Raw genomic sequence first — 18,872 nt, forward strand, 5'->3', positions numbered from 1 at the left:
TCTGTTATTTATTTTTGCAATAAAAAATGTAATTTAAGAAACCCTAATACTAATAACATTTCTAAGCTTTGACTTTGAGTCCAACCCTTAGAATCTCCATGTGCCTTTTTTTCTAATTCATACTTTAGCTTTATGTGAACTTGTAGTTTGCCTCATTGTTTATGATCTTTTTCACTTGCACAATTTGGTATGTTTTCAAGTTAATTATGAGTAAAACTTGGTGATACTGAAACCACAACCCAGATGCAATTTCATTCAATTAGAAGAACAGTCACAATGAATTTTGGTAGTTATTTGTTGATTAAGCAACCAATTCATTATGCTTTCCGCTTTCCAAAACTTTATGATTCAGCACCAACAAAGTATTGGCTCCACTGGCAATGAAGTCTCCTTAAGTGGCTTGATTGTGTTTACTTCCCAGTTCGAGTCGCAAGGAAGCCGCCTTTATTGGAAGAACCTGTATCTCCCGATTTAAGTGGGGATTTCTAATCTAAATTGTGGTACGAGTTTAAAAGTGTCTCCCACAGTTGGAGTCCTCCACAGGATACCTCGTGGTTAAGACAAAAAAAAAAAAAAAAAAAAACTTTATGATTCAGCTGCTGAATGCCCCAAATTGAAGTAATAGGTTTCTTCGGCGTGCAATGAGATAAGATTGAAACAATAAAACCAACTACCACCCATCATTATCTTTCAAGCATAACGTCCACATTTTTAAATGTTTAAATGGGGACGAGAAATCTCACTCACTATTGTTTACTTTTTAACTCAAGTTATCGCAGATGCAGTATAGGGACAAGCCATGTATGGACAAATAAACTCCTTTGCATAGGAATCAAGTACGCGGCTAGGAATTCTTCCATTGGTGCTACTAAAGCCAGCCATATCAATTTACCAAAACAGTATTTCGATTCTATATTGTAATTCTAGATTTCAAACAATGAAAAGTAAAATCAATGGAATGAAAAGATAAGCTCTAGCTTTAATAGGTAGGTAGGTCTCGTATCCTCTACAGTAAGAAATCATATTAACAAAACCAATCACGTCAGGTAGTACAGAGGTTTGATGACGATGTCAAACAGATAGTGCGGTTCTACATTTAGCATCAACACTGTCGTATACAGAACCAGAAACATTTTTCTTCCTTTTATACAATGAAAATTCTACCAGTACTAACATTTTGCTTCGCCCGCCATTAACATTTAAATCCTCCGCAGGCAACGAGCCAAACTATGATGATAAAGGCAATAACTGCTCCTCCCACCATCAACTTCATTTGCAGATTCTGCAGCCACATCCTTCGCCGTAACTGCCTCCCTTGTCTCTGGAAGCTGTCAGCCTAAAGTCAAAGACAAGAATCACCAGAATCAGGTCAATCTCAATGTCTCAAGTCCTGAACTTCCTCCGAATCCAGTTCAACATTTGTAAGACTAATAACAAGACTTATGTACCTGGAATTGCAGGTTCTCTGTTTTATCCACCAGTAGCTCAATCCTCTCCCCACGATCCAAAACCTGATACAACATTTAATTATTTCAGGATCCCCCAAGTGGAAAGCTTCAACTGAATGATTGACAACATAGAAAGCAATGTAATATAGTGCCGTCCTCCAACTGGGCACCGTGGACCAAAACCTTTATGTCTTTTTATCTTGTTCTACTCAAATGAAAAAGCAAACCAATTGCATCTATATCATATCCCAAAGCTAGAGTGTGAGTGAGTGAATAAGATATTTCGAATATTTTAATACCAGGAAGACCTTTTAGGATTTATCCTCAAGGGACTTAAAACTTTGCAAACTGGCATATATATACATGCATACCCAGTCAGAATGTGGGTGAGTGGATGAAATATTTTTTAAATTGTTTAACATCAGTAGGACCATTTAGGAGTTATCCTCAATGGACTTGAAACTTTGAGAGCAACAAGAAGTGAGGAACTATATAGATGATAACAGGGAAAACAAGATTGGCTCATCTACTTGACTTATGTGTTACTCCATTGGCTACCTTCAACTTCATTTTCTCTTCAAATATCAGAAGAGCATAAACGAGGCAGTTGGAGCTTCCTCTTTATTTCTTAATCCAATCTCACTTCATAGAAGATACCAAGTCATTGCAGGAAATTTAACTGCGGCGCTGTTAGAGCCACCTATTTATTACCCTTCACCACGAGGTTGTGGTCAGTTATTCAATGACCTCATGGTAGCAGACCTGTATTTTAACAATTACTAAAAATGAAAAGGAATCAGGTATGCTTTGCTATGCATCTCTTGTTCAACGACACTTGTGGAGCAAAGTTCATGGTTTTCTAAATCATCAAATTCTTTCTCCCCACTGTGGCATCCTTTCTAACCTCCTTTGCTTATTGAAGCCAACATATCAATCTCACGAGTTCTAACTGGTTAGTGACTCATTATCAAATTGGCCATGCTAAAATATCCAAATTCCAAAATACCCAAATTGCAACTTGCATACTTGTTTTTATCAATACTTGTTTAACTAGTACTACAACAGATTATCTTTCTAAAATTTCCATTTGCTATCGGTACGTGCAACACAGCCAATGAATGAACCAACACCAGCCAACCTTTCAAAGAAAATTATACCATTACTACTATGGACATTTTAACCGTCAAATTTCATACACTATGGAGTCAAATTTTCAGTAAAATTATGGGCCAATAATTTGAGAGGCCACAATCTAAGCATCTTGATTGTGTTCAATTTCAAATTTAACAAAAAAGGCCAAAGAAGTGCTTCATTTGTTTATTTCTAGTGCACTTGGAAGAAGCTTAATAAGACTTATCCTAGTTATAAATCATCCATCTTATGATAAAAGCAAATTGAGCTAGATCTTCATTTCTGCAGCATAATGTTTTTAGAGAGTTTGGAAAACTGTTTAAAGTTTGCCTGGACAGAATCTAGTTTAAAAAACTATCTATGATTAATGTTTAAAGTTTGCCTAGACATAAACCAGTTTAAAAAACTATCTACGGTGTAATAATAATTGGGTTGTTGTCCCAACCACAAGGAGTTTGTACATTCATATATTTATATTACAAAAATTTAATTTAAAAGTGATTCAAGAAAATTCAATTGGTTAAGAGGATCGGTCATACTTTGTGGGAAGAACTGAATGCTTATATGCAGCACTTTATGTAAGCTATTATGATTTAAGCTTAATTCTCTCGTCTGATCATTCATACATCAATCTGATAAGCCCAGAACTGAAATGGTTAAATAAACAACCCAGAAACTTGTATTTATCAACAGAAATAAACCCAAAACACCCAAGCATTCGAGAGGCTTGGTATCGATACCAAGCCTCTCGAATGCTTGGGTGTTTTGGGTTTATTTCTGTTGATAAATACAAGTTTCTGGGTTGTTTATTTAACCATTTCAGTTCTGGGCTTATCAAATTGGTATCAGAGCAGTCACGTACCTTGAAAATGACTGGCAAAAATGTTGCTCAACGAATGGATTCCATGGAGGAGGCAATGGTTGTTGCGCAGGAGGAGTTTCAACGGGAAATGGGATCGTTGAAGGATGAAATACAGACGATGAACAAACGATTCGAACAGTTCATCAAACTTCAGGAGGATACGGGAGGTTCGAACTCGTATAAAGGGGAAAAGATGTTCAGTCCCAACTTCGGCGGTGGGTCGAGCTCAGGCGGAACTCGCCATGATTTCCGATTCCGGAAACTTGAAATGCCACTGTTCGATGGCTCAAATCCGGATGGCTGGATTCTGAAGGCTGAACGATATTTTTCCGTAAATCGGTTATCCAATGAAGAAAAACTTGAGGCGGCAATAATAGCTTTCGAGGGAGATGCTCTGTTGTGGTATCAATGGGAGAATAGGAAGAGATCCATAGTGGTTTGGGAAGAGATGAGGGTCCTAATCTTGAAACAATTCCGAGTAACCCAAGCGGGTTCCCTCTATGAACAATGGCTAGCCCTTACTCAAGGTAGCAGTGTGCGAGAATACCGCCGGAAATTCATCGAACTGTCGGCGCCGTTGGAGAACATTACAGACGAACTAGCTCTGGGAAATTTTATCAACGGATTGAAGCCTGAAATCCGGGTCGAGGTTCGGATCATGGAACCCAGTAATTTGGGCCGGGCCATGGACTTAGCCCAAAAGATTGAGGAGAAACTATGGGTGACCAAGACCCACAAAGCAGACAGTGGGTTTCATCGAGCAGGAGGGTCAACACGAGGTGTGAACCTCCATTCTGAAGCTTCGCGACCTTCGATTGGGGCAAATCACAACACGACTCGATTTTCGGGAGAGATTAGGCGGTTGTCTGATTCAGAATTACAGAAGAAAAGAGAGAAAGGACTCTGTTATCGATGTGATGAAAAGTGGGCACCTGGGCATCGCTGCAAGAAGAAAGAATTGACTGTCCTTCTCACCTACGACATGGACGAAGCAGAGCAGGAAGAGGAAGAAGGTTCGGGTGAAGTCGATCCTGAACTGGAAACGGCCGAAATTAATCAAGTGGTAGAGGTCTCCCTTAACTCGGTGGTTGGTCTGACTACACCAAAGACGATGAAGCTTAAAGGGACTATCGGGGAGCAAGAGGTGGTGGTACTGATTGATTCAGGCGCAACCCACAATTTTATTTCTCTAGATTTGGTTAGTAAGATGCAGATACCCATTGTTAAAACTGGGGCTTATGGGGTGACCATGGGTACTGGAGCGGCGGTAAAGGGAGAAGGTTTATGTCGGAGAGTGACTATTCATCTACAAGGAATAGAAATTGTAGAGGAATTCTTGCCGCTTGGGTTGGGGAGCTCGGATGTTATATTAGGAGTACAGTGGCTTGAAACTTTGGGGATGACACACACAAATTGGAAGACACAGGTGATGAAGTTCATGGTCGGAAATGAATCTGTTACTCTACGAGGGGATCTTTCCCTTGGCAAGACTTTGGTTTCATTGAAGGCAATGATGCGCACCATTAAACACGAGGGAGCTGGAATTCTGGTGGAATGTAATCAATTTGAAGGTTTGTGCGAAGTGAGCCCTGAGGTGCCAACGGATCTAAACCAAGTCCTAGCAGAATACGAATTGGTTTTTAACATGCCCATGGGCTTACCACCTACTAGGGGACATGAGCATTCCATTTTGCTCAAAGACGGCAGTCAACCTGTTAGTGTCCGACCATACCGCTATCCTCATGCCCAGAAAGATGAGATTGAAAGACTGATTCAGGAGATGTTAGATGCGGGAATAATCCAAGTCAGCAATAGTCCATTCTCGAGCCCAGCTTTGTTGGTTAAGAAGAAAGACGGATCGTGGCGTTTTTGTGTGGATTACAGGGCTCTCAACAAAGCGACGGTACCAGATAAGTATCCCATCCCTGTCATTGACGAACTCCTAGATGAGTTACATGGTGCCAGAATTTTTTCCAAGCTAGATTTAAAGTCGGGCTACCATCAAATCAGAGTCAGTAGTCAGGATGTCCATAAGACTGCTTTTCGAACGCATGATGGCCACTACGAGTTCCTCGTCATGCCTTTCGGACTAACGAATGCCCCGGCGACTTTCCAATCCTTGATGAATGATGTCTTCCGGCCTTATCTTCGGAAGTTTGTGCTAGTGTTCTTCGATGACATTCTAATTTACAGCCCTTCAATGGAATCCCATCAGCAGCACTTGGCTCTCGTCTTGGGAATATTGCAGGCCAACAGCCTTTATGCCAACCGAAAAAAATGTGAGTTTGGAAGGACTCAAGTGGCATACTTAGGCCATATCATCTCTGGACAAGGGGTGGCAGCGGATCCAAGTAAGATCCAGGCCATGAACTCGTGGCCGACGCCCACTAATCTGAAAGCATTAAGGGGATTTCTGGGATTGACGGGGTATTATAGAAAGTTTGTGGCTGGGTATGCTAGAATCGCATCGCCTTTGACTGATCAGCTCAAGAAAGATAGGTTTGGGTGGAGTTCAGAAGCTGCAGCGGCATTTGAAGAACTCAAACAAGCGATGTCTTCAGTCCCTGTGTTGGCAATGCCTGATTTCACAAAGCCATTTATTGTTGAGACTGATGCATCTGGTTTTGGGTTAGGGGCTGTTCTACTACAGGGGCAACAACCAGTAGCTTACTACAGCCAAGTTTTGGGGCCCCGGGCTCGCCTTAAGTCCATATATGAGAAAGAACTAATGGCCATAGTGTTTGCAATCCTGAAATGGCGGCCGTACTTGCTGGGAAGGCGATTCATTGTGCGAACAGACCAACAGAGCTTAAAATTCCTTTTGGAGCAGAGGATTGTTGGAGTTGAATATCAAAAATGGATCACCAAAATCATGGGATATGATTTCGATATTCAATATCGTAGTGGGGCAAGTAATCGAGTAGCGGATGCACTCTCACGCTTAACAGAACCAACAGAGTGTTCAGCCTTGGCGATTCCTTAGTGGCAACATTGGGATTCCTTAAAGGTTGAGTTGGCAGAGGATACATTTCTGAAGAAACTAAGGGAAGACATAACTTCGGGTACACAATCTCATGTGGGGTTCTCAGTTGAGCATGGAGTATTGTTCTACAAGAGTCGGCTGGTTATTCCTCAGACTTCTAAGCTTCTTTCTGCTCTCATAGGAGAGTTTCACACCACTCCGATTGGGGGACATTCGGGAGAAACAAAAACTTACCTACGCTTAGCAGCAGAATTGTATTGGATAGGTATGCGCAAGGATGTCACCAGATTTGTACGGGAATGCACCACCTGCCAGCAGAATAAATACTTGGCCACTACTCCCGCGAGGTTACTTCAACCTATTCCACTACCAGCCCAGGTTTGGGAGGAAGTCACACTTGATTTTATTGAGGGGCTGCCTCGTTCTGAAGGGTGGGATGCCATCTTAGTAGTGGTGGACAGGCTGAGTAAGTATGCTCACTTTATAGGATTGAAACATCCTTTTTCTGCTGTTTCGGTTGCTGGAGTCTTTGTTCGTGAAATTGTTAGGCTTCATGGAATACCACAGTCAATTATCTCTGACCGAGATAGGATATTCTTGAGCCATTTTTGGAGTGAATTGTTCAAGCTACAGGGAACTACTCTCAAAAGAAGCACTGCCTATCATCCACAATCTGATGGACAAACAGAAGTTGTCAATCGTTGTCTGGAAACGTATCTACGCTGCTTTGCTTCTGGAAAACCTCGAAGTTGGGCTCGCTGGTTGGCATGGGCTGAGTATTGGTATAATACTTCCTTCCACTCTTCTACACGTTGTACTCCATTTCGTGCTCTCTATGGAAGGGATCCACCCCCTCTTATTCAGTTTGAGCAAGGAGCTGCTTCGGTATCTTTGGTGGAACAGTTAATGGAGGATCGTGATGCCATACTGGACGATCTGAGGATGCAGTTGCTTCGTGCCTAGCAGCGGATGAAGCTGCAAGCTGATCAAAAGCGCCATCATGTAGATTTCAATGCAGGTGATTTGGTATTTCTGAAACTAAGACCTTACCGGCAGCGCTCCCTCGCTCAACGTAAGTTTGAGAAATTAGCTGCACGCTACTACGGTCCATTTAAGGTTCTTCAGCGTATCGGGAAGGTGGCATACAAACTAGAACTGCCACAAACAGCAAAACTCCACCCTGTCTTTCATGTTTCACAATTGAGGGCAGCACTTGGTGTGTCATCCTTTTCCCCCACTATCCCCCCACATCCTTTTCCCCCACTATCCCCCCACAGTTGACTCCTGAGCTTGAACTCGTGGTGGAACCTGAAAAATTGTTGGGAGTTCGTCCTAAGGTTAATGGTCAATCCGGTGAAGTGGAGGTGCTGCTCAAATGGAAATCCTTGCCTGAGTTTAAGGCAACTTGGGAGGATTTTCATCTGATCCAACAACAATTTCCCGATTTCCACCTTGAGGACAAGGTGAAAGTTTGGGCGGATGGTAATGTTAGGCCACAAGTGCGTTTCACATATGCAAGGCGCAAGGGTAATTCTGGAAATACCCATCGTGGCTGACGTGGCATTAAGTAGTATAGAGAGAGGAGTTTGTTATGCATTTCTGTTAGTAATAAGTTGATGGTTTTCGGTTTTGATAATTTGTTAGAGTTTTTTCTGTTATTCGATTTTGGCGTAGAAGTGAGGAGGTTATATGGGAGGAGCTGGTTTTTTGGGGAGGGGGATCCAGGGAATTATTTTGTAGTGAGCTTGCTCATTTTGGGAGAGATACCAAGCCTCTCGAATGCTTGGGTGTTTTGGGTTTATTTCTGTTGATAAATACAAGTTTCTGGGTTGTTTATTTAACCATTTCAGTTCTGGGCTTATCACAATCACACTTTGTAAGTGGCATATAGGCACGTGTTAATGCAGCTAGTAGATGAATGAATAAGTAGTTAACAGTCCTAGATAAGAAAAACATCTCTACATAAGTTTCAAGCCCAGACCACAATAAGTGGTAGTGCAGGACAATGGGATAATACTAGCTCTTCCTTTCCCTCCTTAGGGTCTTCAATCTTTCAAAACTCTATTTTTTCTATCCTTAGGCTTCTCTAATATTTTGAATTCTAATTCAAAATGTCTATGCATGATTTTCATAATCATTTTAATAGTCTAATACATGATTTTACAAAGGCAGAAACATGAACTAGGAAGGATTTTCAAGCAAGTTTTAGGAACAAGATTGAGATGCTTTATATGTAAGAAAATGCTAGCCTTTTGGTTGAATATTTTAAGATTGTAAGCTATAATACAAAAGCCAGTAGTAAGGGGGCTCAGAAAGTAGAGGTAAGAAAAAATGTCGTCACAATACAGTCCCTAAGCATTAAGCCAAAGGTTCTTAGGCAACTAGCATCAGAATAATATTGACAGACAACTCATTCATCACAATGAGCAAAAAGTACTTCTTCCTTCATCTTCTTTGGCAACAAAACAACTCAAAGCTCACAAAACTACTGAAAAATAGATTAGTGGAAACAAGGTAGAAATACACATGGATAGCTTAAAAATTTGGAAAAACTGACTAAACAAAAAATAATTGTTATTTAAACTTACAATGAAAAAATAACAGCAAAGAAAAATTTCAGGTGTGACGCCTAAATTTTAATCTTTTCCCTTCTACTCGATCAGTTTATTGGTCACAGCTACAAATACCTGACTTTGTTTATCACATTTTGGTTGCAGACACCAACTAAGTCTAAAATTTGATTATACTTTATTACTTCCTATCCTTAACCTCAAGCCATCAAATCAACCATACAACCAACCAAAATATGCCTTGCAGTTTTCTAAATATCATCAACCATAATCCATATCAAAAGATGTTCAGGCTTTCTAGTCTATCCTTTTTATGCCTACTGTAGAATTTCTAAATGTGGCCAACACATCAACCTATCTTTTAAATATTGTTCTCCTTCTCACTTCATTTTAACTTCGTTTACGAACAGGCCATAAATATCTTCCCTAGCCCAACATAAATATCAACCAGACATTTCTTTATTAACTTTCATATAATGAACATCAGAATCAGGGATGTCAAACCTACTCAATAATCATAAACTGAAACAAGAAAAATTCCATTTCATATGTGAAGATAACTCTCTGCTAACTTTAGATAAGGGATTCATGTAAAAGAAAATGCATCATAACCTCAATGACAATCCATCCCTTCCCAAAATCTAAATGCATTCAGGTTAAATTTATTAAATAGCATCCACTTCTATTTTTTTGGAACATGACATACACCTTCCTAAAATCCACACAAGTTTAGCAGCACATTCTAGAAAATATCTAGCATCCACTTCTATTGCAATATGACATATACCTTCCTAAAATCCACACAAGTTTAGCAGCACATTCTAGAAAATATCTTGTATCAGAAAATCAAAACCATTCATCATGAACGCAATCAATCAGCCCATGTTGATAATAAGTAAAGATTCTAAAAGCTACAATACCATATATACATATATATAATACCAATACCATTCTTCAGGAAAAAAACACGCACCTTCTCAATATTGTCCATCATAATCCCCTTGACCTCAGTTATTTGAGCCTTTAATTTGGAAAGCTTGCTCATCTCCTCAGGGTGGCTCATACAATACTGCATGTGCTCCTTAAGCCTTGGCCTAGAAACAATAACCACACAAGCATTATAACCTAACTGAATATCACAACCTGAAAAAAAAAAAAAACAATTCAACATAACGAAGGGACATACGAACCCAAATTCTCTGTCAAGATTATAGGCAATGCTAAATCGATCTTCAAACAAATCATCATCCTCATCATCATCAGCAAGGGGGTGTGATTCCTCATTCTGAATACTCGCCCCATACCGCTGTTTAAAATCATCCTTGACTCGTTCGAGAAAAACAAACGGCACACTTCTCCCAACCGATTCATCAGCAACAACCAGAAATACTGCATAAAATTTTAAATCTCTAAGAACGGCACAATTTCGTACTCAAAAAGACTAAAATAAAAATAATCATTGATTAAAAGCCAAAAAATATACCGAATCCAGAGTCGAGGAGGAAGTTAAAAGTGTGGCCATCGCATGAATACGTGTACTTGCTACTACTCGCAGGCAATTTCTGTAAACATTGAATGGCAATGGTACTGAAATTTCCGGAATACGACGTGTGCTCGGCTAAAACGACAGTGCCTTTCGAAACAAAGCTGTAAATCAACCCTTTCTGATTCATTTCTTTCCAATTTCTCAATTCCGGAAAAGAAAGCCTGTAATCAAAATTAATTAATAACTCAGTAAAGAAAATTCGCAAAACTCAATCAGTATTGAAAAAATTAAAATTTAATAATAATTTCATAAGAGTAATTGATCTAACCGCCGGATGAATTTCGAATCGAGGAACAAAGAGAGAGAATCTGGAGACGGTTGATTGTTTGCTTAGAGTTGAAGTCGAAGACTCCGCGGGGGTTAACTGTTTAAACGTCTTGTGTGTGCTTTTTTTATTTTGGGGTTAAGTCGTGGGTAGTGACTAGTGAGAGAGACGAGAGCTGGTAAATGGACTTGGCTTTTGATTTCTAACTTTTGACTGAGCTTGTAGTGGGCCTTGTGGATTTGAAGCCGTTGGATTGAGCGATCCCGTGGTTGGAATCAATTGACAAACGTTAATTTGGACTCTTTTTTGTGTGAAAGAATATATTAATATGATGATTGAGTAAATGTTTCGTTTAGTTTTTTTTTTTTTTTTTAATTTTGAGTTAAGTAATTATTTAATCTCTAATTTTATAAATATTTTAAAATATTCTCATCAATAATAAAGTTATATTTTTACTTTTATTTTATTTTTATTTTTCAATAATACCCTTAAAACAACATTGCAGATATAATGAAAAAATAAAATGTTATTTTAATGTTAATAACAACAAATTTAAGTTAATTGTTATTTTACTTTAAGGATTAATTTAATAAATTGATTTTTTTAATTAATGTCTTTAGGATTGTTGACAAGGGTACTATTGTAAAAATAAAAAAAAGATAGTGCTGTAATATAATTAATCGTAATTGACAACAGAGATGTCTTGAGAGTTTTTGAAAGGACAAGGACTAAGGATTGAAGGGACAACAACAATATTTAAGGATTCTAATTAAATATTACATCAGTTGATACTGAAAGTGATTTAAGATACTTTATTAGATAGGCGTCGATCTCAAATTTTATTGTGTAAATCTTCCGTCAATCTCCTGTTGGTGTAAAATTGATAGAGATTTGATATTGATTTGTATTTGGGTTTGAAAAAGAACAGTAAAACCCCAAAAAATAAAATAAAATAAAATAAAAGATAAAACAACAACTCAAGTGACTTTAGATAAACTTGGCACTAGGGCAAATGGGGTTAATTCAAACACCAATCCCAACGGAGAAAGCAAAGAACAAGAAGTTGTTAGTCCGCTTCTTTTGAAATAATTAAAATACTATTAAATGTCGCTATGAAAACATGCAAAAGGAGAATGTTGTGTAAAAATATTCTAATATAATGGTGGAATGAAATCTAAGCAAGGCATCCAATATGCCCTTTTTTCCCCTAAAAAATATACTCATAAGAATGTTGGAAAAAAAATGTCATCAGATTATTTCAATTCTAAATTCTAAAATTAAAAAACAATCCATGGCAAAATGAAAAGAAAAGAACACAATGTAAATAAAGACAGTCCCCGGGAATTTATAACTTAGTAAATGGTTTTACAATAGCACAGCTTCCCCAGAGAAGCTGCCAAATGAGAATGTTGTGTAGCGAAAACAATGAAATTTAAGAAACAATGAAACTTAAGTTCACAACAGGTGATTCCTTCTTCAAAATCAAATGAATTTGAAGAATGGTAGAGGCGGTTTATAACAGTTACTAAAGCGAAGAAGGGGAGGAACACAAACAAATTCATTCCAGCCCACTTTTCATATTTTTCTTTCTTTTTTTTTTTTTTTTAACTTAAATATTTGTTTAGGCCATACCAGCTTTGCTGTTTTAGCGAAAGCGGTTTGGAAGAATCAATAGTTGCCAGGCTTAGCCCCAAGAATGGACGGAGCTGCACCCCTAGTTGTCTTCACATAAGAGGCATAGTCGCTGTAGTGCAATGCAAATAGTGTGCTCTGGTAACGAGTCAGTCGTATACGCTTGCGGAGTGACTCGGTGATGGGACCACTGAAGCCTGCTTTTCGCATCAGTGAGTCGATTGCCTCCACTTTAGTCCATCCTATACCAAAGGGACAGCTAGAGTTAATAACAATTGCTACAAGCATACTTGTCCAATGGAATGCGAAACTGAAGTGCCTTTGCACTTAAAAAGTACGCAAGCCTTTGATAAAACATACTTTCACGGGTCTTAGTTAGCTAGGTTTTACAGTTAGGAAATATTTAGGGCTTGAAACCCATTCAAAACAGGGCATGAAAAAGTTACAGGAAGAGAGAAGGCTAGCACCTGTTGTGTCATCAGTGCCAGTTGGCTTTCTGTAGTAACACACGGCATAAAGAGGTACATAATTATATGCTCTCTATGCTTCTGTCGTAAATGAAAATATGGAAGGGGATGAGTATGACAATAACAACCATTAAAGCAGGTATATAGTACAACTAGGGCATTGGTGCTCAGCCAGAGACAGGTTATTTGGTAAGGAAGAAATAAGTCCTTGAAATGGCATAACTTCCAAAAAACTATGGTAATAGGTTGCCTGTACAGTTCACAATTCAAACAGAAATAACCATTATAACAAAGGCTAATACATGAACAGAAAAACATGACTTGTGGGTTAGCCACCCGAAAACCTGATTTCCATCATTATTTTTTAAAAAGAACATAAATATATTGTATGTACCAATTTAGATCTGAACCTTATAATCACTGCTACTTTATGTCAAAGCATCGCCTCTCCTCATTTTTTGCTAAAAAAATTTCAAACTAATGGATTGGCCTATGTAAACTACAAAATTTACCTTCATGGGCAGCCACTTCAGGAAGGTATGTGGCACTTCGCCTTGTACTATATTCAGGGTCAGTAAACTCAATAATTAAACCATGTGTTCCAACCTGCAATTAGAAGTCAATAGAATCAAAAAGTGGACAAGAAGAAAAAGAAATAGAAAAAGTATAGCATTCACAGCAGATTCTTCTGAACAAAACTTTACAACCACTGTTATTGCATTCACCATCTGAATAATCACTTAAAACAGTTGAAGGATCATTGCTCATCATTTTAAAATAAAAAATTGAGTGGAGAGAGAAAAGAAGAAGATGTATCCCGCAAGGCATATTAAGAAGAGCAAAATTAGACAGTAAACATTAAAATTGAATACCATCAAACAATCTAAAATTATATTTACCCAAACGGGTTTTGAAAGTTGCCACAGCGAGGCACTAATTCTAGACTTCATCACTCTTCTAATAGAAACTCCTAGCTTTACAACTTCAAGCATTACACTGTACACGCCATCTCTAACAAAGGAGATAATGCAATAATGTGCCAGAATGACAGAATCAACCTATAGGGTTCACTCCATTTAGGTAGTGTTTACTTTCTGGAGTGGGAGTGTGGAGTGTGGATTCCTCCCACTCCAGTGTTTACTTACCTTAAAAAAGGGGGGAGTGGGAGTGGGAATCCGTGGGTCCCACCCAATTTTGGAGTGGGGAGTGGGATTCCCACTCCTATGGGGAGAGGTGGGAGTGGGAATCCACTCCCCCCTCTTCCCATTTTATCCTTATAAAAATAAAATAAATAATATCATATTTAATAAAATAAATAATATCATATTTATTAAAAATAATAATTATATCATATTTATTTTATTAAATTTAATAAAATAAAAATAAATAAATATTATATTTAAATTAATAATATTAAACATTAATTTTAATAAATATTAATTATTTATTTAATAATAATAAATATTTTATTCTAAAAAAATATTAATTTTGTACTATATTATCAATAATAATATTTCATTTGTGTTGCTATTATTAATAATTTTTATTCACATAATTTAAATTAAAATTAATAAAAAATTATGATTTACATAATTAAGAATATTAGTAATTATTATTAATTTATAAATATAATAAAATATTTATTTTATTTTCCAAATATATTTTTTATTAATTTTTTAATTACAAATTATAATTCTGTATATAAGGATAAAATTGTAATTTAAAACAATTTACTCCCAATCCAAGACAAAGTAAACAAATAATTAGGATTCTGATTGACAATCCATACTTTTATTTAGTCTAAGTAAACACCCTACTCTCACTCCCACTCCACACTCCTAATCCAAGGATTCCCACTCCTCAGGATTTCCACTCCAATCCAAAAAGTAAACGCAGCATTAGAGTATAGCTAGTTCTGCTTCGCAACTTGATCACTTACAAAAAATCATATGTTATGTTTATTTGCTGGAGTGGGAGTTGGGAGTATGGATTTCTCCCACTCTAACGTTTATTTATTTATTTATTTAAGGAGGGGAGTGGGAGTCCCACTCCGGGGGTCCCACTCATTTTTGGACTATGGAGTGCGATTCCCACTCCCATTCCCACTCTCACCTATTTCTTTTTTACCCTTCGTTAATTAAATATAATTAATATAATTATATTTATTAAAATAAAATAATGTTACATTTACTTAAAAATAATAATATTATATTGATTTAAACAATATTATTTAATAACATTACATTTATTAAAAATAATAATATTAAACTTATTTAAAGATAATATTATTATATCCATAGATAATTAATAATATTACTATATATTTACTTAATTTTAATAGTATTATATTTATTTAATTTTAATAATTAATAATAATAAATCGTTTATTCTAAGAAAATATTTATTTTGCACTATATTATTAATAATAATGTATCATGTGTTGCTCTTATCAATAATTTTTAATTTATATAATTAAAATTAAAATTAATAAAAAATTGATTTACATAATTAAATTAATAATAATATAAATACTTCACTTTGTAATTAAAAACCATAATTCTTTAAATCAGGATAAAACTGTAATTTGAAACAATTCACTCTCAATCCAAGACCAAGTGAACATACAGATGGGATTCTAATTCTTATTCTATACTCTCATTCTAGTGTAAGCAACCTACTTCCACTCCCACTCCCACTCCACACTCCCAATCCCAAGATTCTCGCTCCTCAGGATTCTCAATCCAATTCGAGAACTAAACGCTATCCTAATATCAATCTCGTGTCGTACTAGTTTGTAAATCTAGTAGAAGATTTCGGGAATGTATTAATTTGTTAACTGGAATATACTCGGGTCAATATACAATAAAACAGGAGTATTCTTCAGGTAAACTGATATTTTAAAATCTAATGAGAAATTTAAATTAAATTAAAACCATTTTACAGTAGTTTTCTACCATTTTATTCATCCTAAATGACTTATTGAAAAACCAAAATGCGTGTTAAAATTTGAATTATGGTTTCACTTATTTCTGCCCAATATAAAAAGTGTCGTACTCGTTCCTAATAAAAGTCATATTCTTAAGCCTGCCATATTTTTGAAAAAATAAAACTCAGTGTTGGCAAGTAAACCCCAAAAACACGTGAAATTACTACAATCAATTTATTACATCATTAGAGGAACAAGGTATGATTATAAAAAGTTTACTATTAGTTCTACATAGCATAATGAATTAAAGATATGAATACACCCCAATCCAAAAGTTCCAAAATCTAAAACAAGTTAAAATCACATACCTCCCAGTCAAGATAGTTGTTAGCAGTTTCAAAATCAGTCAAAATAGAAACTGTACATTCCAAGGATGGCAGCTCTCTAGCTTGTATAGGAGGAAACCTTCGGTCCTTCAATGCACTGCAAGTTTTACAGACGTAAAAACAATACAGATATAATAAATAAGAAAGAAAGAAAGAAAAGCTCCTTTCTTAAGAGTGTGCCATAAAATAATGGACTAAAAAAGATCAAAACAAAAAATGACATTACAAACGGCAGGCTCATGAGAAATCCACATGAACAGATGAAGATTAATTAAGGCATGCAAAACAGAAAATATATATATATATTTCAGTGTATTTCCTTAACTAAAGAATTGCCTTATGTTCCACTTGATAGGAAAGAAAAGCAAAATGATCCCAGAAACATAGACTCTACACCACCAAAAGATTGTATTAAGCTGAGATATGAAAGAGTAGAAAGCCGGTCGCAAAATTTCTTTATTTATATCAATCAATAACATTCTATCAAAATGGTAAATCATTCTACTTACACTACCACACATGTCAGGGGAAAAGAGACAAAGATTTATAACTACAGGTAAACAATCAGCATGTATGTAACTCATATGCAAAGTATTTGTTCCCAATAATACCTGGTCAAAGCATAGTCCTTAAAGCCATTAATCAAGCAACGAGCTTCCAGAGTTCCGATACATCCACGCAAACGAGGTTCCCCACCATTCACCACTTTCTTCCAAGTGACAAACAATGGGCTGAATCCAGAATAAGAGAAGCAACAAACAAGGACATAATCCAACACAGTTGCATATATAAATAACCATAGCTTAATTTTCATTTTTACTAGAAAATTGTGAGCAAATGAGTTTCTTTAGAAAATACTGAACCACCAAAGAAGCACATATTACAATGAAAGGCATACAGAAGAATTAATGTATTGCATCACGACAATACCATTTCAGTAAAAGAAAAGTGAGAAACACACTAGACATGAAAACTAAAATGATAATTTACTATGACCCTACAAGCAAATTTCCCTGTTGAAAAAGAAAAATAAAGCACAAACCAATCAAGATAAACAAAGAAGAATCAAAACATTCATGCTCATCAAACTCAGTACCGCCATTGCACTGCAATATGAACCTGAAGAAATGTTATTTTGCCAATTCAATCGGCTGGTTGTTACCATGCACAATATGAGTGTATTTTGTTTCTTATAAAACAGAATCTGAGTAAATAGATAAACAATGACAAGAATAGGCTTTGTGATGATACAAGTAATATCTTCAATACATTTATCAAAGTCAATTTCAATGTGGTGATTAATCAAGCTCTAATGATCAAAATTTTTTAGCACAAATATCTATACAATTACAATGTACCATTGTTTTGTCAATTACCAAGATTATAGAGAGCAGCTCTCCACTTAATTCATGCAGCCAACTATACAACACATCATTGATATTCATCAATCCAGCAGATAATATAACCCACAGGAATCAAGCTCAAAGTACCTCACAACAGAGCCTCGGAGCATACCCAAAAAAATTTCTTTTGGAAAACGATATTATCGAAATTGGTTAAATTCCAAACACTTGCATATTTTCAATCACCAAAAAAAAAAAAAATGGACGTGTGAACTGATTCAAAACTACCACCTGCACTAGCACGTGCGATGAATTTACTGTTTGTCTGATACAAAATATATTTGAGCTCTGATTATCCCCCGTATAATTAATTTTTTAAAAAAAACACTCAAATTGCACTAAATACACAACGCGATCAACGCCAGTTTCAGGGAAAAAAAATCACAAAATAACAATCAAACTAAATCGGCGCAATTTAATGTGAAAGCAAACAAAAAAAACCTATTTTTTTATGAAAAAGTTTTTTTTTTAACTCACATGCAGATTATAATTGAAGCCAAGAGCAACATAAACACTAATGTTCAAAATTTATTTTCTATTTTCTTTTAAAAAAAGAGGTGATCAACTGAAATTGAAAAAAATAATTAAAAAATTAAGAAAAAAAAGAGAAAATTACTGTTGGCCTTCGTCAAAGGCGGGAGGGGGAGCGTCCTCGCTGTTGTAGTGAGCCACCAGAGTGTCGAAACAGTACACCGCCATTTCCCGATTTGCCGACACCATTTTTTAAAATTTTTTTTTCTTTCAATTTCTTCAAAGCTCTGAGAAATGGCTGGTTTTTTTTTCCCTTACTAAATTTTCTACGCGTTTTTTTTTAATTAGAAATAGTAATGCTGAGTAGTTATTTATATGAAGAAGAAAGTCTGCTTGCTTCACTAGAGAAGCTTTTGTTCTTTTTATTATTTATTATTTTTATTTTTTCTGTAAAAGCAAATGAAAACTGAAAAAATATATTTTAATTCCGAAATTATCCTTGAATATTCACAAAATTACTGATATGTCCATCAAGTTGCCCTCTTTTTTGGGGCCTTTTCACCTTTTTTTGATTCAAGTGGACCCACCAGTATGGACATATTGCTGTTTTTTAACAGGGCAGGTCTTTTGACACCCCCGAAAATTCTTTAGAAGCCCCCTTTTTTTTTAATAAAGACTTAATTAAAACGCTCAAATAAATTTTTTTTTTTAACAAACATTTCATATCCAACCCATTTCATAATTTATATTTTACATTTTAAATTTCAGTTGAAACTTTTTTT

General features: G+C 36.1%; 2 protein-coding genes across 2 annotated transcripts; both read right to left on the reverse strand.

Moving 5' to 3' along the window:
• Positions 1–956: 956 nt before the first annotated feature.
• On the reverse strand, positions 957–10,977 carry LOC102610304 (vesicle-associated membrane protein 727). The gene is made up of 6 exons (XM_052439540.1): positions 10,809–10,977; positions 10,478–10,701; positions 10,185–10,383; positions 9,968–10,088; positions 1,449–1,511; positions 957–1,336 (listed from the first exon to the last, which is right to left on the reverse strand). The coding sequence occupies exons 2-6, from the start codon at positions 10,665–10,667 to the stop codon at positions 1,193–1,195; spliced, it is 717 nt and encodes a 238-aa protein (XP_052295500.1). The 5' UTR covers positions 10,668–10,701; positions 10,809–10,977; the 3' UTR covers positions 957–1,192.
• Positions 10,978–12,126: 1,149 nt separating this feature from the next.
• Positions 12,127–18,511, reverse strand: LOC102609993 (uncharacterized protein At2g38710). Its single transcript, XM_006485122.3, has 5 exons — positions 18,236–18,511; positions 16,828–16,947; positions 16,199–16,313; positions 13,417–13,510; positions 12,127–12,679 (listed from the first exon to the last, which is right to left on the reverse strand). The coding sequence occupies exons 1-5, from the start codon at positions 18,337–18,339 to the stop codon at positions 12,474–12,476; spliced, it is 639 nt and encodes a 212-aa protein (XP_006485185.1). The 5' UTR covers positions 18,340–18,511; the 3' UTR covers positions 12,127–12,473.
• Between the last annotated feature and the right edge of the window lie 361 nt (positions 18,512–18,872).

Source organism: Citrus sinensis, chromosome 4 (genome assembly GCF_022201045.2).
Source record: "Citrus sinensis cultivar Valencia sweet orange chromosome 4, DVS_A1.0, whole genome shotgun sequence".
Lineage (NCBI taxonomy): Eukaryota > Viridiplantae > Streptophyta > Magnoliopsida > Sapindales > Rutaceae > Citrus > Citrus sinensis.

Bases quoted from the DNA above. Each gene is read 5' to 3' on its own strand.
- LOC102609993 (XM_006485122.3), bottom strand. From the start codon at position 18,339: ATGGTGTCGGCAAATCGGGAAATGGCGGTGTACTGTTTCGACACTCTG. The intron at 16,948-18,235 runs GTAATTTTCTCT...TTCTGGATTCAG, and splicing joins GCCTTTGACGAAGGCCAACA to CCCATTGTTTGTCACTTGGA. The intron at 12,680-13,416 runs GTAAATTTTGTA...CCTTTGGTATAG, and splicing joins TGAAGTGGCTGCCCATGAAG to GATGGACTAAAGTGGAGGCA.
- LOC102610304 (XM_052439540.1), bottom strand. From the start codon at position 10,667: ATGAATCAGAAAGGGTTGATTTACAGCTTTGTTTCGAAAGGCACTGTC. The intron at 10,089-10,184 runs GTTCGTATGTCC...TATTGTTTCTAG, and splicing joins AATCTTGACAGAGAATTTGG to GCCAAGGCTTAAGGAGCACA. The intron at 1,512-9,967 runs GTGCGTGTTTTT...ATGTTGTATCAG, and splicing joins TGATGGACAATATTGAGAAG to GTTTTGGATCGTGGGGAGAG.